Source organism: Electrona antarctica (genome assembly GCF_951216825.1).
Source record: "Electrona antarctica genome assembly, chromosome: 2".
Lineage (NCBI taxonomy): Eukaryota > Metazoa > Chordata > Actinopteri > Myctophiformes > Myctophidae > Electrona > Electrona antarctica.
In genome coordinates this window covers 3,896,459-3,918,317 of record NC_136807.1, presented here as the reverse complement: position 1 = coordinate 3,918,317, position 21,859 = coordinate 3,896,459, and the positions used below count along the sequence as shown (strand labels likewise).

Genomic DNA, 21,859 nt, shown 5'->3' with positions numbered 1-21,859 from the left:
AAGACAGAGGTTCATAATGGACGTGCCTCTGCTGAGACAGGTCAGGCAAGACAGAGGTTCATAATGGACGTGCCTCTGCTGAGACAGGTCAGGCAAGACAGAGGTTCATAATGGACGTGCCTCTGCTGAGACAGGTCAGGCAAGACAGAGGTTCATAATGGACGTGCCTCTGCTGAGACAGGTCAGGCAAGACAGAGGTTCATAATGGACGTGCCTCTGCTGAGACAGGTCAGGCAAGACAGAGGTTCATAATGGACGTGCCTCTGCTGAGATAGGTCAGGCAAGACAGAGGTTCATAATGGACGTGCCTCTGCTGAGATAGGTCAGGCAAGACAGAGGTTCATAATGGACGTGCCTCTGCTGAGATAGGTCAGGCAAGACAGAGGTTCATAATGGACATGTCTCTGCTGAGATAGGTCAGGCAAGACAGAGGTTCTAGTCATAATGGACGTGTCTCTGCTGAGATAGGTCAGGCAAGACAGAGGTTATAGTCATAATGGACGTGTCTCTGCTGAGATAGGTCAGGCAAGACAGAGGTTCTAGTCATAATGGACGTGTCTCTGCTGAGATAGGCCAGGCAAGACAGAGGTTCATAATGGACGTTGTAATGGCAGTTTTAGAATGCCAATTCTACTATTCAATAAGAACTATTATTGTATTCCATTCGGTCAAATAGGATGAAACAATCATTCACTACGCAGTCAAACCAACCAACAGCTGTCAATCTGACAGCTGTCACTATTACCTCTACCTACTTGGGTGTGTTCTCAAATTAGTTTGTTTCCTGCTTGCCTCCAACTATCCCCCATTTAGACTATGTCTAAATGTCGTCAGCAAACACCATGAAGGGAGATGAGTGAGACCACCTGTTATTATCTGTCCATGTCCTGTTGTATTTGAATAAAACACCTGTCACTGACTGTCAATTTGGGGGGTGTGTGGTTGGGAAATAAAGGGGAGGGAAAGGAACAACTTGGGGAGGAACGGGGTGATGCTTCACTTTTGACTGTACTACGATGAGCAACCATGCTACCATTCTGCTGTACTGAGATGATCGGAACGAATAAAGAACGATGATGACGATTATGCCGGACTCCTTGATGCTGTGTCGTGCCTTCACCTCTGTCTACAGTCACATATGCTGAGACCTCATAATTTCCATAACAACGTGTCTCTGCTGAGATAGGTCAGGCAAGACAGAGGTTATAGTCATAATGGACGTGTCTCTGCTGAGATAGGTCAGGCAAGACAGAGGTTATAGTCATAATGGACGTGTCTCTGCTGAGATAGGTCAGGCAAGACAGAGGTTCTAGTCATAATGGACGTGTCTCTGCTGAGATAGGTCAGGCAAGACAGAGGTTCTAGTCATAATGGACGTGTCTCTGCTGAGATAGGTCAGGCAAGACAGAGGTTATAGTCATAATGGACGTGTCTCTGCTGAGATAGGTCAGGCAAGACAGAGGTTCTAGTCATAATGGACGTGTCTCTGCTGAGATAGGTCAGGCAAGACAGAGGTTATAGTCATAATGGACGTGTCTCTGCTGAGATAGGTCAGGCAAGACAGAGGTTCTAGTCATAATGGACGTGTCTCTGCTGAGATAGGTCAGGCAAGACAGAGGTTCTCTAGTCATAATGGACGTGTCTCTGCTGAGATAGGTCAGGCAAGACAGAGGTTATAGTCATAATGGACGTGTCTCTGCTGAGATAGGTCAGGCAAGACAGAGGTTCTAGTCATAATGGACATGCCTCTGCTGAGATAGGTCAGGCAAGACAGAGGTTCTAGTCATAATGGACGTGTCTCTGCTGAGATAGGTCAGGCAAGACAGAGGTTCTAGTCATAATGGACGTGTCTCTGCTGAGATAGGTCAGGCAAGACAGAGGTTCTAGTCATAATGGACGTGTCTCTGCTGAGATAGGTCAGGCAAGACAGAGGTTCTAGTCATAATGGACGTGTCTCTGCTGAGATAGGTCAGGCAAGACAGAGGTTATAGTCATAATGGACGTGTCTCTGCTGAGATAGGTCAGGCAAGACAGAGGTTCTCTAGTCATAATGGACGTGTCTCTGCTGAGATAGGTCAGGCAAGACAGAGGTTCTAGTCATAATGGACGTGTCTCTGCTGAGATAGGTCAGGCAAGACAGAGGTTATAGTCATAATGGACGTGTCTCTGCTGAGATAGGTCAGGCAAGACAGAGGTTCTAGTCATAATGGACGTGTCTCTGCTGAGATAGGTCAGGCAAGACAGAGGTTATAGTCATAATGGACGTGTCTCTGCTGAGATAGGTCAGGCAAGACAGAGGTTATAGTCATAATGGACATGCCTCTGCTGAGATAGGTCAGGCAAGACAGAGGTTCTAGTCATAATGGACGTGTCTCTGCTGAGATAGGTCAGGCAAGACAGAGGTTCTAGTCATAATGGACGTGTCTCTGCTGAGATAGGTCAGGCAAGACAGAGGTTCTAGTCATAATGGACGTGTCTCTGCTGAGATAGGTCAGGCAAGACAGAGGTTCTAGTCATAATGGACGTGCCTCTGCTGAGATAGGTCAGGCAAGACAGAGGTTCTAGTCATAATGGACGTGTCTCTGCTGAGATAGGTCAGGCAAGACAGAGGTTCTAGTCATAATGGACGTGTCTCTGCTGAGATAGGTCAGGCAAGACAGAGGTTCTAGTCATAATGGACGTGCCTCTGCTGAGATAGGTTAGGCAAGACAGAGGTTATAGTCATAATGGACGTGTCTCTGCTGAGATAGGTCAGGCAAGACAGAGGTTATAGTCATAATGGACGTGTCTCTGCTGAGATAGGTCAGGCAAGACAGAGGTTCTAGTCATAATGGACGTGTCTCTGCTGAGATAGGTCAGGCAAGACAGAGGTTCATAATGGACGTGCCTCTGCTGAGATAGGTCAGGCAAGACAGAGGTTCATAATGGACGTGTCTCTGCTGAGATAGGTCAGGCAAGACAGAGGTTCATAATGGACGTGCCTCTGCTGAGATAGGTCAGGCAAGACAGAGGTGCGCTAGTCATAATGGACGTGCCTCTGCTGAGATAGGTCAGGCAAGACAGAGGTTCTCAAACGTTTCAACTTCAAGGACCGACACAACAGAGTTCATTGATCTAAGAGAGACATCTAAGTGTCACAGATGTGGTGACTTCACTTAAAATGAGTCGTTACTGGTTATTAATCCAACCAAGTTTCATGTTTTAGGTTATTAAAAGTAAAAGTTCAAGAAAGAAAGCAGCAAATGAAAAAATAAATACAATACATAATAATAATAATAATTAATAACACCCATCTTTTACTTTCTCTAATAACAACCTAAAACATGAACCTTGGTTGAAAAAATAAATAAAGTTATCCTTTAAATGTGTGTGTACACCTTACACACTGCAGCTGTCAGTTTGGCTGCAGCATGTTCTTTATATCTACAAGAAATAGTAAAAAATGGAAAATAGGTTTAGGGATAAGAGTTAAGGGGTGGCGCAAGACATATCCCTAGGGGCTCTATTTCCGTCCGTGCTAAACCCCTTATACCTAAACTAAACTGCCTTCTTTTACTATTTTGAAATACATTTTTTTAATAGTTCAACTATCCAATCTACATAGACACATTTTTAACTATACAAAAATGCTGTCCTTTTATTACCTTAATAAGATGACTTTGGCCTGACTCACAGTCTCACACGTGCACAACAGATTGATGTATAGCTGATGCATGAGACTTGTTTACTGATGCAAGCTCACAATGCATCTCCAATGGGAGTCACATGGTTTGACACATTTTTGTTGTATGAGGGGGAGGGGGGCAGTTGAAACACAGCCGAAAGCCGTACAACAAAAATGTTGTGTCAAACCATGTGACTTCCATTGGAAATGCATTGGGGCAAGATCTAACATCTAACAATGTTGTATGCTAGATGCAAAGGTGTGAGTCAGGCCTTTAGACTTGATCAACAAACAAACTTTGAACAAAGGCAGGAGAAGGCTCGCACAGTTCACTGTTCATTTAGTGACTCACACAGTTCAAGATCAGAGTGCAATGAGCAGCATGAACCCTAGTCAACCAAAAACAGGGTCAGCGGTGCGTTAAATTAACAATCTACTACTACTGTGTTCTGATGGAGTCACACGATGTGAGTCACCAGCAGAGCCGTACAACAAAAATGTTGTGTCAAACCATGTGACTTCCATTGGAAATGCATTGGGGCAAGATCTAACATCTAACAATGTTGTATGCTAGATGCAAAGGTGTGAGTCAGGCCTTTAGACTTGATCAACAAACAAACTTTGAACAAAGGCAGGAGAAGGCTCGCACAGTTCACTGTTCATTTAGTGACTCACACAGTTCAAGATCAGAGTGCAATGAGCAGCATGAACCCTAGTCAACCAAAAACAGGGTCAGCGGTGCGTTAAATTAACAATCTACTACTACTGTGTTCTGATGGAGTCACACGATGTGAGTCACCAGCAGAGCCCAACCCATCATTATTTATTAACTGCCATTATTGAACCTTTTGGACGACATCGGTAACGGCAATTATGCGGCCGATCGATATGTCCTTATTTCGAACCATTATGAGAGATCATCTTCTGGGGGGCGTACATTCTGAAGAAATAGCAGATATTATGCAAGACCACAATGAGCCATGGCTTGTAGAGCGGCTATTTTAGAGTTTTGGTATGTACAGTATATAGGAAGAATGAGTGGGGAAGGGGTAGAGCCCTGAGGGACCCCAGTCAATGAAGAATATATAGTGTTTAATTTGGGCATGTCTTTAAAGGTATATTCAGTGATTTTACTTAATTCAAATATCACTTCTTTTTTATTTTTTTCTGGATAATCCTCCCTACTATAGAGTGTGCTGACCATATAAGGAGTTCCTCCCTGTCCCCAGTGAGCGCCTGGGGTCAAAAAACCCTAGTTACAGTTTTGGTGGCGGGTGGCAAAGCCTTCATCCAATCAGGATGAGAGGGGCCTTCCTCCAATCATGATCGAGTGGGGGCGGGCCTTGGTGCACGTGCTGTTGGCCTGTTGCACTTCCCCCCACTGTAGAGCGTGCATGTGCACATTTTGTTACCGGGGCGGACTGGGTGGTTTTCCAAATCACCCAAATCACTGAATGCTCCTTTAAAGGCAAAACTTTTCAAAAAATAAAGAATAAATGTGACGCAAGATACTGTATGTAAAAGTAAAATGGCGTAGTACTGTATGTGGCACTACATAACAGGAAGGATGAAGATAAATGCAGACAGGAAAAGGGAACATACTTGATGATGGGAGCGTGCAGGCTGTGCAGGCGGCAGTAGATCCGAACCCCCTGTGAGAGAACACAATGTAAACTTGTAAAGTAGTAAGAGAAATCTATGAAAATCTGGGAACTAAATCGTTACCAAGAAATTTGTTCACCAATGTGTTTCTAAAGGTGTCTAATAACATGTACTAAAAGTTTGAAATTCAACTCCCGTGGGAAATTGAGTTATTAGCATAATATGTGACCATACCCTTAACATCCTATATAAGGCAAAAAAGTCCAAATTTCATCATTCTTTAAGTAGCATGTGACATATGAAACTAGGGGGTTTTCATGATTCTGAATCCATTCCAAGCATTAGTTTTGCACAAAAAACACTCCTTGGGAGGAAAACGGCCATAGCCGTGATGTGGTCAGCATATTTGGTCAAGTGGATATGGCCTAATTTAGCCCAAGGAGTGTTTTTGTGCAAAACTAATTGGATGGAATGGATTCAGAATCATGAAAACCCCCTAGTTTCATATGTCACATGCTACTTAAAGAATGATGAAATTTGGACTTTTTTGCCTTATATAGGATGTTAAGGGTATGGTCACATATTATGCTAATAACTCAATTTCCCACAGGAGTTGAATTTCAAACTTTTAGTATATGTTATTAGACACCTTTAGAAACACATTGGTGAAGACATTTCTTGGTAACGATTTAGTTCCCAGATTGGTCAAATACCTGATAAAATGCCCTTACTAAAGCCTAAGGCCTCATTCACACGTACCAAACACCATCAAGCAAATGTTTGGTCGTTTTTTTTTGTTTTTTTGGGCCACCACAATGCTTTTCCAATGGGAGTCACATGGTTTGATCAAACATTTGTGTTTGATTGCTGATTGCTGGTGGTGTTCTGCCCCTCCCCCCTCAAACAAAAATGTTTGGTCAAACCATGTGACTCCCATTGGAAAAGCATTGTGGTGGCCCAAAAAAAAAAAAAAAAAAAGACCAAACAATTGCTTGATTGGTGTTTGGTACGTGTGAATGAGGTCTGAGGCATCATTTATAAACCGTGGAACAAGTAGAAGCACTTTTACTTGACCTGAGGCCAGTGTTGATTTAGTCGACACAAAATAATCGACTACCTTTTTCCACTGACGAAAACTAAATGGAAACTAAATGAAAACTAAGCTATGATGACTAAAACTAAGACTAAATATACTGACAATTTCGTCAACAAATACAAACTTAGACTAAAATGTTAGGAAGGGACTAGTGGACAAGAGATCCAGTATAAGTCATTTTACAGTTAGTCGCATGCTGAAAATAGACTTTCTACAAGCTCACAACGTCACGCTGCGACGCGTTGTGAGCTTGTAGATCGGCTATTTTCAGCAAGTGAAACAAACAGTCATTACGACGGCATCAAGGCCCGCCAAAATACATTTTGTTCGACTAAATCAACTGTAGATTTAGTAGACTAAAGTCTTATGATATTTAGTCGACTAAAACTAGACTTAACACTAAAACATTCCAAGTGACTAAAATGTGACTGAAACTAAATGAAAACTATTCAAGAGACTAAAACTAAAATCAAAATTTGCTGCCAAAAACAACACTGCTAGTGACAGGAGGTGTCTGACCTTTGACATGATGTCCTCCATCTCACTGCGGGCCTTGTAGGTGCCGTCATCGTAGCGGAACCGGTACAGAACCTGCTCGTTCTTGAACTGGTGCTTGTCGGACACTGAAACACCACAACGAGACACACATGAACTGGTGCTTGTCGGACACTGAAACACCACAACGAGACACATGAAATTGGTGCTTGTCGGACACTGAAACACCACAACGAGACACACATGAACTGGTGCTTGTCGGACACTGAAACACCACAACGAGACACACATGAACTGGTGCTTGTCGGACACTGAAACACCACAACGAGACACACATGAACTGGTGCTTGTCTGACACTGAAACACCACAACGAGACACACATGAACTGGTGCTTGTCTGACACTGAAACACCACAACGAGACACACATGAACTGGTGCTTGTCTGACACTGAAACACCACAACGAGACACACATGAACTGGTGCTTGTCTGACACTGAAACACCACAACGAGACACACATGAACTGGTGCTTGTCGGACACTGAAACACCACAACGAGACACACATGAACTGGTGCTTGTCTGACACTGAAACACCACAACGAGACACACATGAACTGGTGCTTGTCTGACACTGAAACACCACAACGAGACACACATGAACTGGTGCTTGTCTGACACTGAAACACCACAACGAGACACACATGAACTGGTGCTTGTTTTGACACTGAAACACCACAACGAGACACACATGAACTGGTGCTTGTCGGACACTGAAACACCACAACGAGACACACATGAACTGGTGCTTGTCGGACACTGAAACACCACAACGAGACACACATGAACTGGTGCTTGTCGGACACTGAAACACCACAACGAGACACACATGAACTGGTGCTTGTCGGACACTGAAACACCACAACGAGACACACATGAACTGGTGCTTGTTTTGACACTGAAACACCACAACGAGACACACATGAACTGGTGCTTGTCCGACACTGAAACACCACAACGAGACACACATGAACTGGTGCTTGTCTGACACTGAAACACCACAACGAGACACACATGTCAGCACAGAGTGGGACAGAGCCTAGGTCAGACATTTCATTATACCACCGATTCTCTTGACCTGACCGGTGGCGCGCTATGAGCTTGTAGATCTGCTATTTTTCAATAGCTAAAGCATAACATAATGCGCCCAAAATGGGTTAATTGACAAAACACTATTGTAATGATAATAAAATATTAATTTAAAAAACAAAACTCTGCGTTATACATAATCTTTTTATCCACGCACACAGACTCAAAACGAGTGGCTTATTTTGTCTTTCGAGGCCAGAGTTAAAGGGGAATTTCTTTTTTACAAAATTACTGTTGACCATAAAATAATAATAAATGTATAGGGCGCTGGTCCTATAAGAGTTGCAGCAACAACACTCCATGGACTAACCTGTCATATCATCTAGAACAGATGGAACCAAAAAACTATTGCGCGATTGAATAAGTGTTCTAGCATTTGATCCGCGCGGACGGTAAATCCGCTAATTCCTTATGGAACGCTCGCCATGTTTTTTTTTTTACAGTGACGAATGGATACGTGTCTTCATACAGTAAGAAAACAGCTTATGCGCCACTCCCCTTTAACCCATTTTGACCTGAGATCAGATTCTAAAAATGTCTTCTACATCCTGACAGTTTTCTGAAAAAGCTATGTTTCTATGTCAGTGGTTCTTCGATTTTTCAAAAATAGCAGACCTACAAGCTCGTAGCGCGCCACTCGGTGGCGCGCTATGAGCTTGTAGATCTGCTATTTTTCAATAGCTAAAGCATAACATAATGCTAACACCAAAAGGGGTTCCCACCCAAAATGGGATAAAGCTGCAATCCATGTTTTACGTCCTGCCCCAGGAGAGCGCAAACATCTAGCGCTCATTCAAGATGGAATCTCCGCTTGTCCAGGGGGAGATATCACACTATGAGCTTCAGGCAGTACTACAAGTACAACCAGTAGGTGGTCCTTCCCAACACCAGGGTGGTCCTTCCCAACACCAGGGAACAGCAGGGAGACCACCTCCAACCACCACACTAGATTAGTTATTAATGTATTAATGTATTGGCCCCCGTCAAATCTGAATCCCCCCCCCACCCCCCTTTTCCCCTCACTGTATATGTTTCTTTTCCCTTTTTACCTCCATTATGATGAATTCCTGTTCTGTTCTTTGTCTATATAGAAGTGTCTATTTGTACGTCTCTAAATGTTTTGATGAATTGAACATGGTGGACCCTGTTGTAAACAAGTGTAATGCTTAATTGGGTCGTCCACTCACAGTTAACAGCCTTTGTATTGAGTTTGTGCTTGAAATGTACTGTAATTCTGCAAACTGTTATTACAATTTTCAATCAATCAATCAAACCATTATTGGTTCAAATAACATTTTAGTCATTAAAATAAATGCCACATTGCAACTTTAACACTAATTTAGTGTGTACCTATTTAGTTCACGCATACCTCGTTTACGAGTGTTGAAAGGCTGATTTCTAGGTAGCAGTCAGTGGCACAACATCATTAAACACACAGACAGATGCCAGGACCAATTCAATGTTTCAACTTGAAGAAGTACTCCAATATTTACTTAACCCATTTTGGGCGGGAACCCCTTTTGGTGTTAGCATTATGTTATGCTTTAGCTATTGAAAAATAGCAGACCTACAAGCTCGTAGCGCGCCACCGAGTGGCGCGCTACGAGCTTGTAGGTCTGCTATTTTTGATAAATCGTGAAAATGTGCCTGAAATCTTTGTGTATACATATTCTTTCAGCGTTTTTAACTCAAATCTTTGCTTCTGGGGTGTCCCTGGAACAACTTATTTTCAGATGGGGGTCGGAGGCATATCATTTTTGGGGTCCTTGACATGAAATAATGAGAACCACTGATATAGAAACATGAGGTTTTTCAGAAAAAAATACATTTTTAAAAATACATTTTTTTAATTTCGACGTCAGGCCTAAATGGGTTAAGTAAAAGTAGCAATACCACTCTGTTACTTACAAGTAAAAGTCCTGAATATCATACTTGAGTAAAAGTACAGAAATATTGGTATCAAAATATACTAAAAGCTATGTAACACTTCCCCCACAAGTGCAATACACCCCGACGTTTCTCTATATGCTGCTGAGGACTCTGTCTCTTTATAAACTGACTATGATTTTACTGGTGATTTTACTAGTGTAATATTTTTTAGCATTCTTTGAACTAAGAGTAGTTTGTAAGCTAGTGGAACAAAATTTTGTTCAATTATGCATTTTATGTATGTTGACAATAAAAGGTATTTATCTATTGAGACATTTAGATTGTGTCAAAGGTCATGTACATATCACCTCCTAGACACAGGATCTGACATGAATTTGACCTGGTGGTCAAGATTCAATTCATCCCCAGAGCAAGCAGGCACGCTCTATTAGACGGTTATTAAACGGTTAGATAAAATAAAATGGTAAATGGTGCATTTATATAGCGCCTTTATCCAAGGCGCTTTACATAGATTGTGCATTACATTCACCCATGCATACACCGATTGCGGCGGAAGCCATGCAAGGTACCAACCAGCACATCGGGAGCAATTTGGGGTTCAGTGTCTTGCCCAAGGACACTTCGACATGTAGACAGGAGGAGCCGGGATTCGAACCGCCGACCCATGGATCATTGGACGACCTGCTCTACCTCCTGAGCCACAGTCGCCTTCTAATGAGAGAGCAAAATCTGTCTTGGAAGAGCCACCCATCGACTAATCTAATATACGGCAACCTTCCCCGTGTTTCTTCACTGGTCCGATCCAGAAGAACACAGTTTGCCGGGCCACTGCTACAGAGCTGACAATGAGGTTAATATCTTCTCTTCTTCTCTGGAATTCCTGCCTCAAAGCAGACCAGAGGTAGAAAACTGTCGTTCCCTGATGTCATCGCTAGGGACACATGCATCAGTAGGCAGTAGGCATGTAACGATATATCGTATATCGCGATATATCGATATTATATCCCCACGATGTGTATCGAGTGTTGAAAATATCGTGAAAAATGGTATCGTGAACCTCATATCGTGATACGTATCGTATCGTGAGTTGAGTGTATCGTTACATGCCTAGTAGGCAGGAAATGGGGATGGCAATGAAGGACCTAAAAGTCTGGCGTGGCATTGTGAAATCCATGATCTCGACCGCGGTCGAAAAATTATGACGATGATTAGAGTAAAAAGTAAAAATTTTGCCTCTGAGATGTACTGTAGCATAAAGTATTGAAAAGGGGAGATACTCAGGTAAAGTAAAACTTATATGTACTTATGTACTTAGTTACTTTCCACCGCTTGCAGTGACACGCACCACATTAATATAAACACGGACAGGCGCCAGGACCAATGTTTCAATGTTTTCAACTAGTGCTAAAACACACAAAACACAAAACATGAACCACGATCCAGGACAAGTTCCTACATATTGCCAATGAATGAAGCCTGGAAAATGACTAAGAATTACACAAGCATTTTGGCTGCGGCGGCAGCCAGCTGCAGGAGCAGGCAAAGAGAGCCTCATAACATGTACACAAACAGCAAGTCTAGACTTAAAAATGGCAGGAATGCCAAATGGCATTAAGCCTCATAGATTTACAGTAAACCAAATGGCTGCCAATATACCGGGCGTGCAAATAAGCTGTGAAAATGACAAACACATACTTAAAGGATAAGGTCAAAGGCCTGTGTAAGCCATCCTTGTCATCGCAGGGGATTTAAGAGATTGAAATGAAGACAAATACTGCATTTGCACTCAAGTAGACGTGCAGGACTGGTATATCACTCACACTTTCTTTGCACGTGTTCTGGAGGTAATCAGAGTACTTTACAAATAGACGGAGCACGCACTGCTGTAGATCAGGGGTTCTCAACGTTTTTGGCCGGGGACCCCCAGGGAGATGCTTTGGCAGTGTCTCGGGACCACCGCCCCGCCCCCTCCCGACCCACAATATAACTTGACTGCTACAATAACCTTAATAATAGAGACAATACAGAATACAACATAAATAAATACTGAAACCAGATATAATCATTAGGGAAGGTGTATATGTGTACTATATGTAAACTCTTAATTTCCATTTTTCCAGCCATTCAGCTGCCAAAAAAGAAAGTTTTTTGTGTGAAATCCATGATCTCCACCGCGGTCTAAAAATGATGATGATGAGGATGGAGTGTTAATTTCGTCGACTAGAACTAGGACGCAAAATGTTCGTCGACTACGACTACCCTTTTTCAATGATGAAAACCAAATAAAAACGAAATAAAAACCAAGCAATGATGACTAGCAACTAAGTGAGCTTCTATTTCACCTATTGTCAGCATGCGACCAAGTGTAAAATAAGCCATTACGACGCCATCAAGGCCCGCCAAAATATTCTTTTGTCGACAAAATAAACTGTAGATTTAGTCGAATAAAATCTTTGGATATTTAGTCTAAACTAAAACTTTTCAGATGACTGAAAATAGCCTATGTGACTAAATGACATTGTATTGAAAAGTATCACTGGTAGGATGGAATGCTTCCTCTCACCGTGGTGGATGATGCCGTTCTCCAACAGGGCCTGTCCCAGATTCACACCCTCGTCAGGCTTGCTGATCTCCCCACTCTCCATCAGCCACGACACAAACTCACTGCAGACACAACACAGCACACAACACCGTCAAATACACAACACAATAACAATAACAAACACAATAGGGGTGCAGCAACAGTTAACCCATTTTGACCTGAGATCAGATTCAAAAAATGTCTTCTACATCCTGACAGTTTTCTGAAAAAGCTATGTTTCTATGTCAGTCGTTCTTTGATTTTTCAAAAATAGCAGACCTACAAACTCATAGCTCGCCTGGTCCAGACCCACAGGAACGCACCCAGGGTGCGTCCGAAACGGTTGAGAAATGACAGAGTTACCGTGTGCCGGTCCCTCTACTGTGCTGTACTGTACTGGCACACCCGAAAGCATCATATATACAGTTAATATGTGCGCGTGTGTTTGTGTGTGTGTTAGGTTGCGCACAGGTGGTGAAAAACAACCATGCTGTTTTCGTGCTCATACCCAGCCAGCCAGGCAGGCACCCAGCCAGCAACCCACACACATAAGTCCGTAAGGGAGTGGTTGCACCACTCAAAAATACATGAAAACAGTAATTGAAAAACCACGCCCCCTCACGTATTAGAAGGAAAAAAATCACACCCGTGTGAACTGAGTGGTGCAAGGTCTTATATAGTCTGATCAGCTATGTCAGTGACGTCACACACTAACCATAGCAACCATGCTCACCTGTGCACGGACACGTACACAAATGGTCAAGTTGCTAACCATAGCAACCATGCTCGTTTTTTTGGTACGAACAAACACGGGTACAAAGCCAGTTGTTGGAGTGGTTTGCACCACTCAAAAAGGACGGGTGTTTTTGATGAATCTATCATGGTTAAAATGGAGTTAGAAGTTACAATGGGTTTGTATAGGGAGGGGGCGGGGCAGCTAAAATGTATTTAAAATATCTAAATACTGAATCAAGTAACTCAAAAACTGTCTGGGTGTTCACATAAGACTGAGTAGACGATGGAATGACCAAAAGTTAACGGTAACATAGACAGTTGCAGCCCTACAACACAACACGGTAACATAGACCAGGGGTTCTCAACGTTTTTGGCCGGGGACCCCCGTAAATGCTTTGGCAATGTCTCTCAATGCCCATAGGCAACCACACTAATAAAGTGTTACAATTACAATAGTCTATATTATTATAATAATAATAATAATAATAATAATAATAATAAAGTGTTACAATTACAATAGTCTGGTTGCACTAACTAGCTTTGGGGATGCGTCAGAGCTGGATTCCTGAATGGGAAATTCTGGGCACAAGCCCTGCAGGGCCCAAAGAGCAGGGTGGCACTGTAGACAATTAGGCCAATTAAGTCAGAGGCATTCACCCTGGAAATCTTAATTATAGCGGCTCTCATATAATGTTATGTATTGTTACATATACAAATAATAAAGTGGTGAAAGAACATAACCAGCTGATCAGTCAGTCTATCATATGATTCTAAAGTAAAGGGCCCCAGCACGAAAAGCTACTATAGTGTAGCCTGGTTAATAAACCAGACCGAATCAGCCGTTGGCAAAAAAAAGTTGCCTACCAGCGGATTACGGTCTGGCGAGGCTCAGTAGCACGCCTCTTTCCTACAGCAGAGAACAGGTCGGACCAATCGGGACACGGTATGCAATATAGGCGGGCTTTGGTACAGTGACGTTCAATGCTTGAGACTTTTGACTGACAGTAGCTCTGACCAATTGCGTCAAAGAGAAAATGTTCCCCGGGAAATGAAATCCAAGTGGAGCCAGCCCAGACTGATATACCGCGACAGTGTTGTGTGATATTAGTCTGGCTTATTAGCCAGGCTAACTATAGTGTACCCGCATACGGCCTGTTTTGAAACCGAATATACAAAAGATATTTTGACACTACTTTTCTTTCACTTAAAGGAGGAAACTGATGACAAAAAGATACAAAAAGAGAGAACTATGACTCATTTCGAATTCATGTTGACATATCCGTGGTGCAGTAGATCATATCATGGAGATGCGGTCCGGTACGCTCTTAACCCATTTAGACCTGAAGACGTTTCTGCAAATGTCTTCTAAATCCTGACAGTTTTCTGAAAAGCCTATGTTTCTATGTCAGTCGTTCTTAAAGTTTTTCATGTCAAGGACCCCAAAAATATATGTAATTGGCCGCCGACCCCCATCTGAAAAGATGTTGTTCCAGGGATCCCCCATGAAGCAAAGATTGAGTTAAAAACGATCGCTGACAGAATATATATTCAAAGATTTGCACCACATTTTCTCGATTTTTCAAAAATAGCAGACCTACAAGCTCGTAGCGCGGCACTCGGTGCCGCGCTATGAGCTTGCAGATCTGCTATTTTTCAATAGCTAAAGTATAACATAATTCTTAAAACACCAAAAGGGGTTCCCACCCGTCACTACACCATTGGTTCTCAAAGTTGGGGTCTCAGCTGGTCCTTAGAAGGGTAGAAACTAAAATCAGCCAGAGAATGTATCATTCATATACTGTACAGTACTATGCTGCGTGAATAAACATACAATTTGATAGCATACAGTAGATCACCCAGGTTTTATGGTTTTTCAATCCCCACACATGTATGTATAAGTGTTGCAACACTTAAAATGCAGAATATGAAATTTTAACGGTAATATCGTATATCGTATATCGTATCGATATCGCAATATTTGGCATAAATACAGAGATATGAAATTTTGTCCATATCGTGCAGCCCTACTTGTAATCCAGAGCCCATAAAGTATAGACAGAGTTACGACAACTCCGTTCACTTCATGGGGCCAGTCCTCTTCTACATAGACTTCTATTGGCGAATAGGGACACCGGAAGTTTACAGAATCTATTGTAGTCGAGGGCTCGCGCGAGTACATGAACCACGTTTTCTGCCCCCTCAATGTCGCAACTCTGTCTATACTCTATGGCTCTGTTGTAATCCAAACGTACATGCGTGTGGGTATAGGGATAGGGTGGCCTGGCTGGGTGTATGACTTGACTACCGCGGCCTGAATGATTCAGCCCTGCAGCCCTGGTGTGAGATATGATCTGGACAACAGATGTCAATATGAAGTTGAGGATAACATTGACCACTTCTGTGTCTTAGTCATACTTCTCTCTCCTTTCTTTCGTAATCTTTTTTGTCATCAGACGGACAGCTTGGTCATATACTTCTCTCTTTGTTGACGTTTTGTTAAATCATCCTCCTGCCGTTAACCCAGTGGTGGAAAGTAACTAAGTACATTTACTCAAATACTGTACTTAAGTACAATTTTGAGGTATTTGCACTTTACTTGACTGTATTCCAATTTCCAATACATTTACATCTACTCCACTACATCTCAGAGCCAACATTTGTACTTTTACTCCACTACAATTATTTGAAAACTTTAGTTACTAGTTACTTTGGAGATTTACATTTTGATTAGAAAAACATACATTACTGTAACCACTTCAACCCTATATACATTTCGACCATTTGAAAATAGCTGATCTACAAGCTCACAATGCGTCGCGATGCGATGCATTGTGTGCGACCTCTCTTTTCTATTCAAATATGAATATAAACTGGAAAGGTTGCAATTTTGAAAAAGTGCAAAGTGTGGTTGCCGCAGTCGCTTACATAGGCCCCTCCCACTAATATTGCCAGCCAATTACAATGTCGCGTCACCCCTGTGAGCATGTGTAAGTAATTCGAGGGGATTTATGCCCCCAAAAATCATGTTTTTTGCGACAAACGGTTAAAATTTTCGCATTGTGGCGCCAAAACTGTGGGAGGAGTAGTGTATCAAAAAAAAGGTTACTCTAGTGGAATAAAGAAAGTGTTACAATTGCAATAGTCTGGTTGCCCACACTAATAATAGAGACAATACACTATAAATAAATATTGAAACCACATTAGGGAAGGTGTATGCATGTACTATGTGTAGGCCTACTATGTAAACTCTTCATTTCCATTTTCCAGCCATTCAGCAAAAGAAAAAACATTTTTTTTAAATAATTTGGGGACCCCCCAAAATAATTTGGCGACCCCCCGAGGGGTCGCAACCCACAGGTTGAGAACCCCTGACACAGACATTTGCTCCCCTACAACACAACTCGGTAACATAGACAGACAGTGTTTATTTACAGCTCATCATTAGCCTGACAGTCTGAATTTTCATTTCACTCTTTTGGTACAAAATGTGTGTACCACATTTGTGATGATTTGATTGGCCAGTTTTGTGAGTTTGTGTTTACCACAGTGATGATTTGATTGGCTGAGCACGGAATGTGATTATGTAAATGGTAAATGGTAAATGTTATTTTTGAAAAATCGTGAAAATGTGCCTCAAATCTTTGAATATATATTATTACAGAGTGAACATTTTAACTCAAATCTTTGCTTCTGGGTTGGGGTCCCTGGAACAACATAATTTTCAGATGGCGGGCGGAGGCCAAATACATATCATTTTTGGGGTCCTTGACGTGAAATATTGAGCACCACTGATACAGAAACATAAGGTTTTTCAGAAAACTGTCAGGATTTTGAAGACATTTTTTTAATTTCGACGTCAGGCCTAAATGGGTTAGAAAGAGTACAAAGAGAGATGCTCCTTCATAGGGTGAGGCTTCATTTATACTCTGTAGTATATGTAGTAAACAGTGTGTTGCTCCTTCATAGGGTGAGGCTTCATTTATACTCTGTAGTATATGTAGTAAACAGTGTGTTGCTCCTTCATAGGGTGAGGCTTCATTTATACTCTGTAGTATATGTAGTAAACAGTGTGTTGCTCCTTCATAGGGTGAGGCTTCATTTATACTCTGTAGTATATGTAGTAAACAGTGTGTTGCTCCTTCATAGGGTGAGGCTTCATTTATACTCTGTAGTATATGTAGTAAACAGTGTGTTGCTCCTTCATAGGGTGAGGCTTCATTTATACTCTGTAGTATATGTAGTAAACAGTGTGTTGCTCCTTCATAGGGTGAGGCTTCATTTATACTCTGTAGTATATGTAGTAAACAGTGTGTTGCTCCTTCATAGGGTGAGGCTTCATTTATACTCTGTAGTATATGTAGTAAACAGTGTGTTGCTCCTTCATAGGGTGAGGCTTCATTTATACTCTGTAGTATATGTAGTAAACAGTGTGTTGCTTGCTGACAAGGGACACCACAGTGCAATGGAGAATAAATTAAACTTAACCCATTCAGGCCCGACGATGAAATTTAAAAAAAAATCTTCTAAATCATGACAATTTTCTGAAAGATTTGAGGCACATTTGAACGTACATATTTTTCAAAAATAGCAGACCTACAAGTTCATAGCGCGGCACTCGGTGCCGCGCTATGAGCTTGTAGATCTGCTATTTTTCAATAGCTAAATTATAACATAATGTATGTAACACCAAAAGGGGTTCCCGCTCAAGATGGGTTAAAGCTTGGTGGAAGTAGCATCCATAACAGCCGTTTCTCATTAAATAAGTGCCCGCAAACACTCTTAATGACTTCATTGCTAACTTAATTACTTAATTACTCACTTAAGGACCATAACAGACACATTTTGACTTCTAGCCATTAGCAGATTGTCCCTGTCTTCAATAAATGTTGTGTACTTAAGTGTATGCGGTCCATCTTTTAGTAGATCTCAGCCTACATGTTTAAAGATAATTCATTGGCCTGGGCCGTGGCTCAGCAGTCCAGGCACCTTGGCTGGTAATCCAGTCTGGCAGTGTGCCGCGGGTTCGACTCCCGATCCCGACGGCCTTTACTGCATGTCACCCACCCATCTCTCTCCCCATTTCCTGTCAGCCTACATTCTGTCCCTCCATAAAAAATATAAAATAAAAGGCGAAAGCCACAAAGAAAACATAAAAATAGATAATTCATTATATATATTTTTTCTTCTTTTTTTTAGAAAATCACTATGCCATTTATTTTATCTATACTGTACTACCGAGTCAGTCATTAATACACTACTGGAAATACAGTTTCTTACAAATACTGCACGAGACAACATGTCGTATTATGTTCATGTCACTGCCAAACAAGAAAAAGTGAAAGGAGCATTTCCACATGTCACCATGAAGCACTGAGCCTTGCCACCATGTCACCATGAAGCACTGAGCCAGTGAGCCTTGCCACCATGTCACCATGAAGCACTGAGCCAGTGAGCCTTGCCACCATGTCACCATGAAGCACTGAGCCAGTGAGCCTTGCCACCATGTCAGACACAGGCTGTCACACAGGCACTCAACTGCTGCTGTACTTAGTGTAAATAGCTTGTAGATCTGCTATTTTTCAATAGCTAAAGCACAACATAATGCTAACACCAAAAGGGGTTCCCGCCCAAAATGGGCTAGGCATTACGGTCAATGTCAAAACACTGAATGGGGAAATGCAATCTAGAGGACATGATGGCGTCAAACGGCACTCTCTATCCAGTGCAACGGGGAGCACGTCCGTCTCTTGGATTCTCTCAAACAACGCTTGCTGAAAATCTCATCAAGTCAGAACGGCCAATAACGGCTAATGCAGGCTGCAGGAAATGGAGACTTAATGAAGGGAAGGAGCCGCTGAGAGGTCAGAAGACAACAGAAAGGAGAGATGGAAGGAGGGAGTGAAGATGGGACGGCGTACAGTAGATCTGGCAGGGACAAGGAGATGGCTGTTAAGTTAGATTACTATCCCTGTGTGAAACAGAGAGGTGTGCCCTGGTTTACATTAGATTACTATCCCTGTGTGAAACAGAGAGGTGTGCCCTGGTTTACATTGAAATACTCATGGTTAAGGAAAGTGGCTAATTCCATTTCATTCGGCATCCCCACCACCATTCAAAGTAGAGATGTCCGGATACTGTATCGGTATCGGGAAAAGTATCGGATCGGCCCTTATTTGTCATATCGCGTCATATCGGTATCGGCAAATATGCCAGTCTAACCACAGATCCCACACAGGGGTAAGGGGTTGACACTATGGCAGGTAAATAAAATGTTGGGGCATGTGGAGTTTGCTTTGGAGTTGCCCAAACTGCAAGTGCACGTTTGAGTGAGGAGTCTGCTATAAACACAACACGAGATATAGCTATAAACACAACATGAGATCACTACACTGGTATCTGTATTCGGTATCGGCTAACACAGAAATTGAGGTATCGGGATCGGATCGGAAGCGAAAAAACTGTATCGGGACATCCCTAATTCAAAGCATGGGTTTGTAACTTTTTCTTTTTAATTAAGAGATCATGTTTAACTTGTTAGTGATAATAGAAAGAGCTTCTGTGCCAGAAATCCAGTATCATGTTCTGTGTTTATATCCTCAACACATTCTAAAACCAGCCCTCTTGTTTTCAAAACAAAGTCACCCCCACCCCCCCGCCCGAGCCTGAGCCAATTGAAGTGACTCTCCATTCACATTATGGTGCATGTATGGAATCAGAATCCGTTAACACCAGAAAGGAGGAAGACAGAGTTGACTGTAAACTAGAATAAACATAGTCTGAGCAGCATTCAGAAGATGGTGAGTTGACTGTAAACTAGAATAAACATAGTCTGAGCAGCATTCAGAAGATGGTGAGTTGACTGTAAACTAGAATAAACATAGTCTGAGCAGCATTCAGAAGATGGTGAGGTGACTGTAAACTAGAATAAACATAGTCTGAGCAGCATTCAGAAGATGGTGAGTTGACTGTAAACTAGAATAAACATAGTCTGAGCAGCATTCAGAAGATGGTGAGGTGACTGTAAACTAGAATAAACATAGTCTGAGCAGCATTCAGAAGATGGTGAGGTGACTGTAAACTAGAATAAACATAGTCTGAGCAGCATTCAGAAGATGGTGAGGTGACTGTAAACTAGAATAAACATAGTCTGAGCAGCATTCAGAAGATGGTGAGTTGACTGTAAACTAGAATAAACATAGTCTGAGCAGCATTCAGAAGATGGTGAGTGGGGTTGGAATACAGGCTGAGGTATACTAGACATGATGACAAGGATAATGGCTCTACCTACATGTATACAACACACATGCACAGAACATCAACATAAAATACATCCGCGCGCTAGGGCATTAAGCAACTAGTCGACTAGTTTACTAGTCGACTAGTAAATCAACTAGTCAACCTTGTTGGTACTAGTTGACTAGTTGATAAGAAAAAAAAATATATTTTTTTCCCGATTTTGTAGGCCTCAAGATCAGGTAGATTATAGTTATAGTCACCATGTACACAGTTTTTCAATGTAAAAATATTTATTAAAAAAAAAAAAAGTTTATTTTTTTAATTTATTTTATACATAATAGGTAGTTAAACAACTAGTCGACTAGTAAAAATGACTAGAAGTGAATGCCCTACCACCCACACACACACACACACACACACACACACACACACACACACACACACACACACACACACACACACACACACACACACACACACACACACACACACACACACACACACACACACACACACACACACAGTCGACGAGTACAATTGGAATCAAGAGCAGGTTATTTGAAGATCAAAAAACACCAAGTGATGGATTAAAGAGCTGAAAGCAGGTAATAGATTGTGATGAACTGGGAAGGTTGTTCTTGGCAGATAGAGCTTTAAATGTAAAGGCATATCGCCCCAATTTCTTTAGAAATTCTAGGAAGGAAGACAGGATGCTCAGCACGCCCTGAGGGCCGTTCACACTATGATGGTGACCCTGTAAACATGTCCACACCACCAGGGACAAATTAGCCATTGGGCCAGTGGGGCCGTGGCCCAGGGGCCCTTCAGGGAAATTGGACCGTCAGGTACTAGGTTTGACGCCCTGAAATGGGCTCCTGGGGCCCTTCATTGGCCATTTATTTTGTAAAATTTAGGTCAAAAAGGTGATAAAAACACTGAAAAATGTCGCACGCAAAAAAATGTCGCACGCACGCGCGCTATAGGGGCCCTGCAAAGATTACCGGCCCAGGGGCACCTGTGGGGGTTAATCCATCCCTGCACACCACAACTAGAAGACAGTAGGATCACTGAATGATAGAACTATAGATGGTGACCCTGTAAACATGTCCACACCACAACTAGAAGACAGTGGGATCACTGAATGATAGAACTATAGATGACCCTGTAAACATGTCCACACCACAACTAGAAGACAGTAGGATCACTGAATGATAGAACTATGGTGATGACCCTGTAAACATGTCCACACCACGACTAGAAGGCAGTGGGATCACTGAATGATAGAACTATGGTGATGACCCTGTAAACATGTCCACACCACGACTAGAAGGCAGTGGATCACTGAATGATAGAACTATGGTGATGACCCTGTAAACATGTCCACACCACGACTAGAAGGCAGTGGGATCACT

The 21,859-nt window shown here is 42.2% G+C and overlaps 1 protein-coding gene across 1 annotated transcript in view; it reads right to left on the bottom strand.

Annotated features, from left to right (window-relative positions):
• prex1 (phosphatidylinositol-3,4,5-trisphosphate-dependent Rac exchange factor 1) overlaps positions 1-21,859 on the bottom strand; it is a 178,841-nt gene that overhangs the window by 80,067 nt on the left and 76,915 nt on the right. Inside the window, exons 10-13 of the mRNA XM_079492023.1 lie at positions 19,130-19,136; positions 12,459-12,559; positions 6,882-6,985; positions 5,267-5,316 (exon numbers count right to left, since the gene is read on the bottom strand). Of these exons, the coding sequence (XP_079348149.1) occupies positions 5,267-5,316; positions 6,882-6,985; positions 12,459-12,559; positions 19,130-19,136 (262 nt within the window). The remainder of the gene's footprint in view (positions 1-5,266; positions 5,317-6,881; positions 6,986-12,458; positions 12,560-19,129; positions 19,137-21,859) is intronic.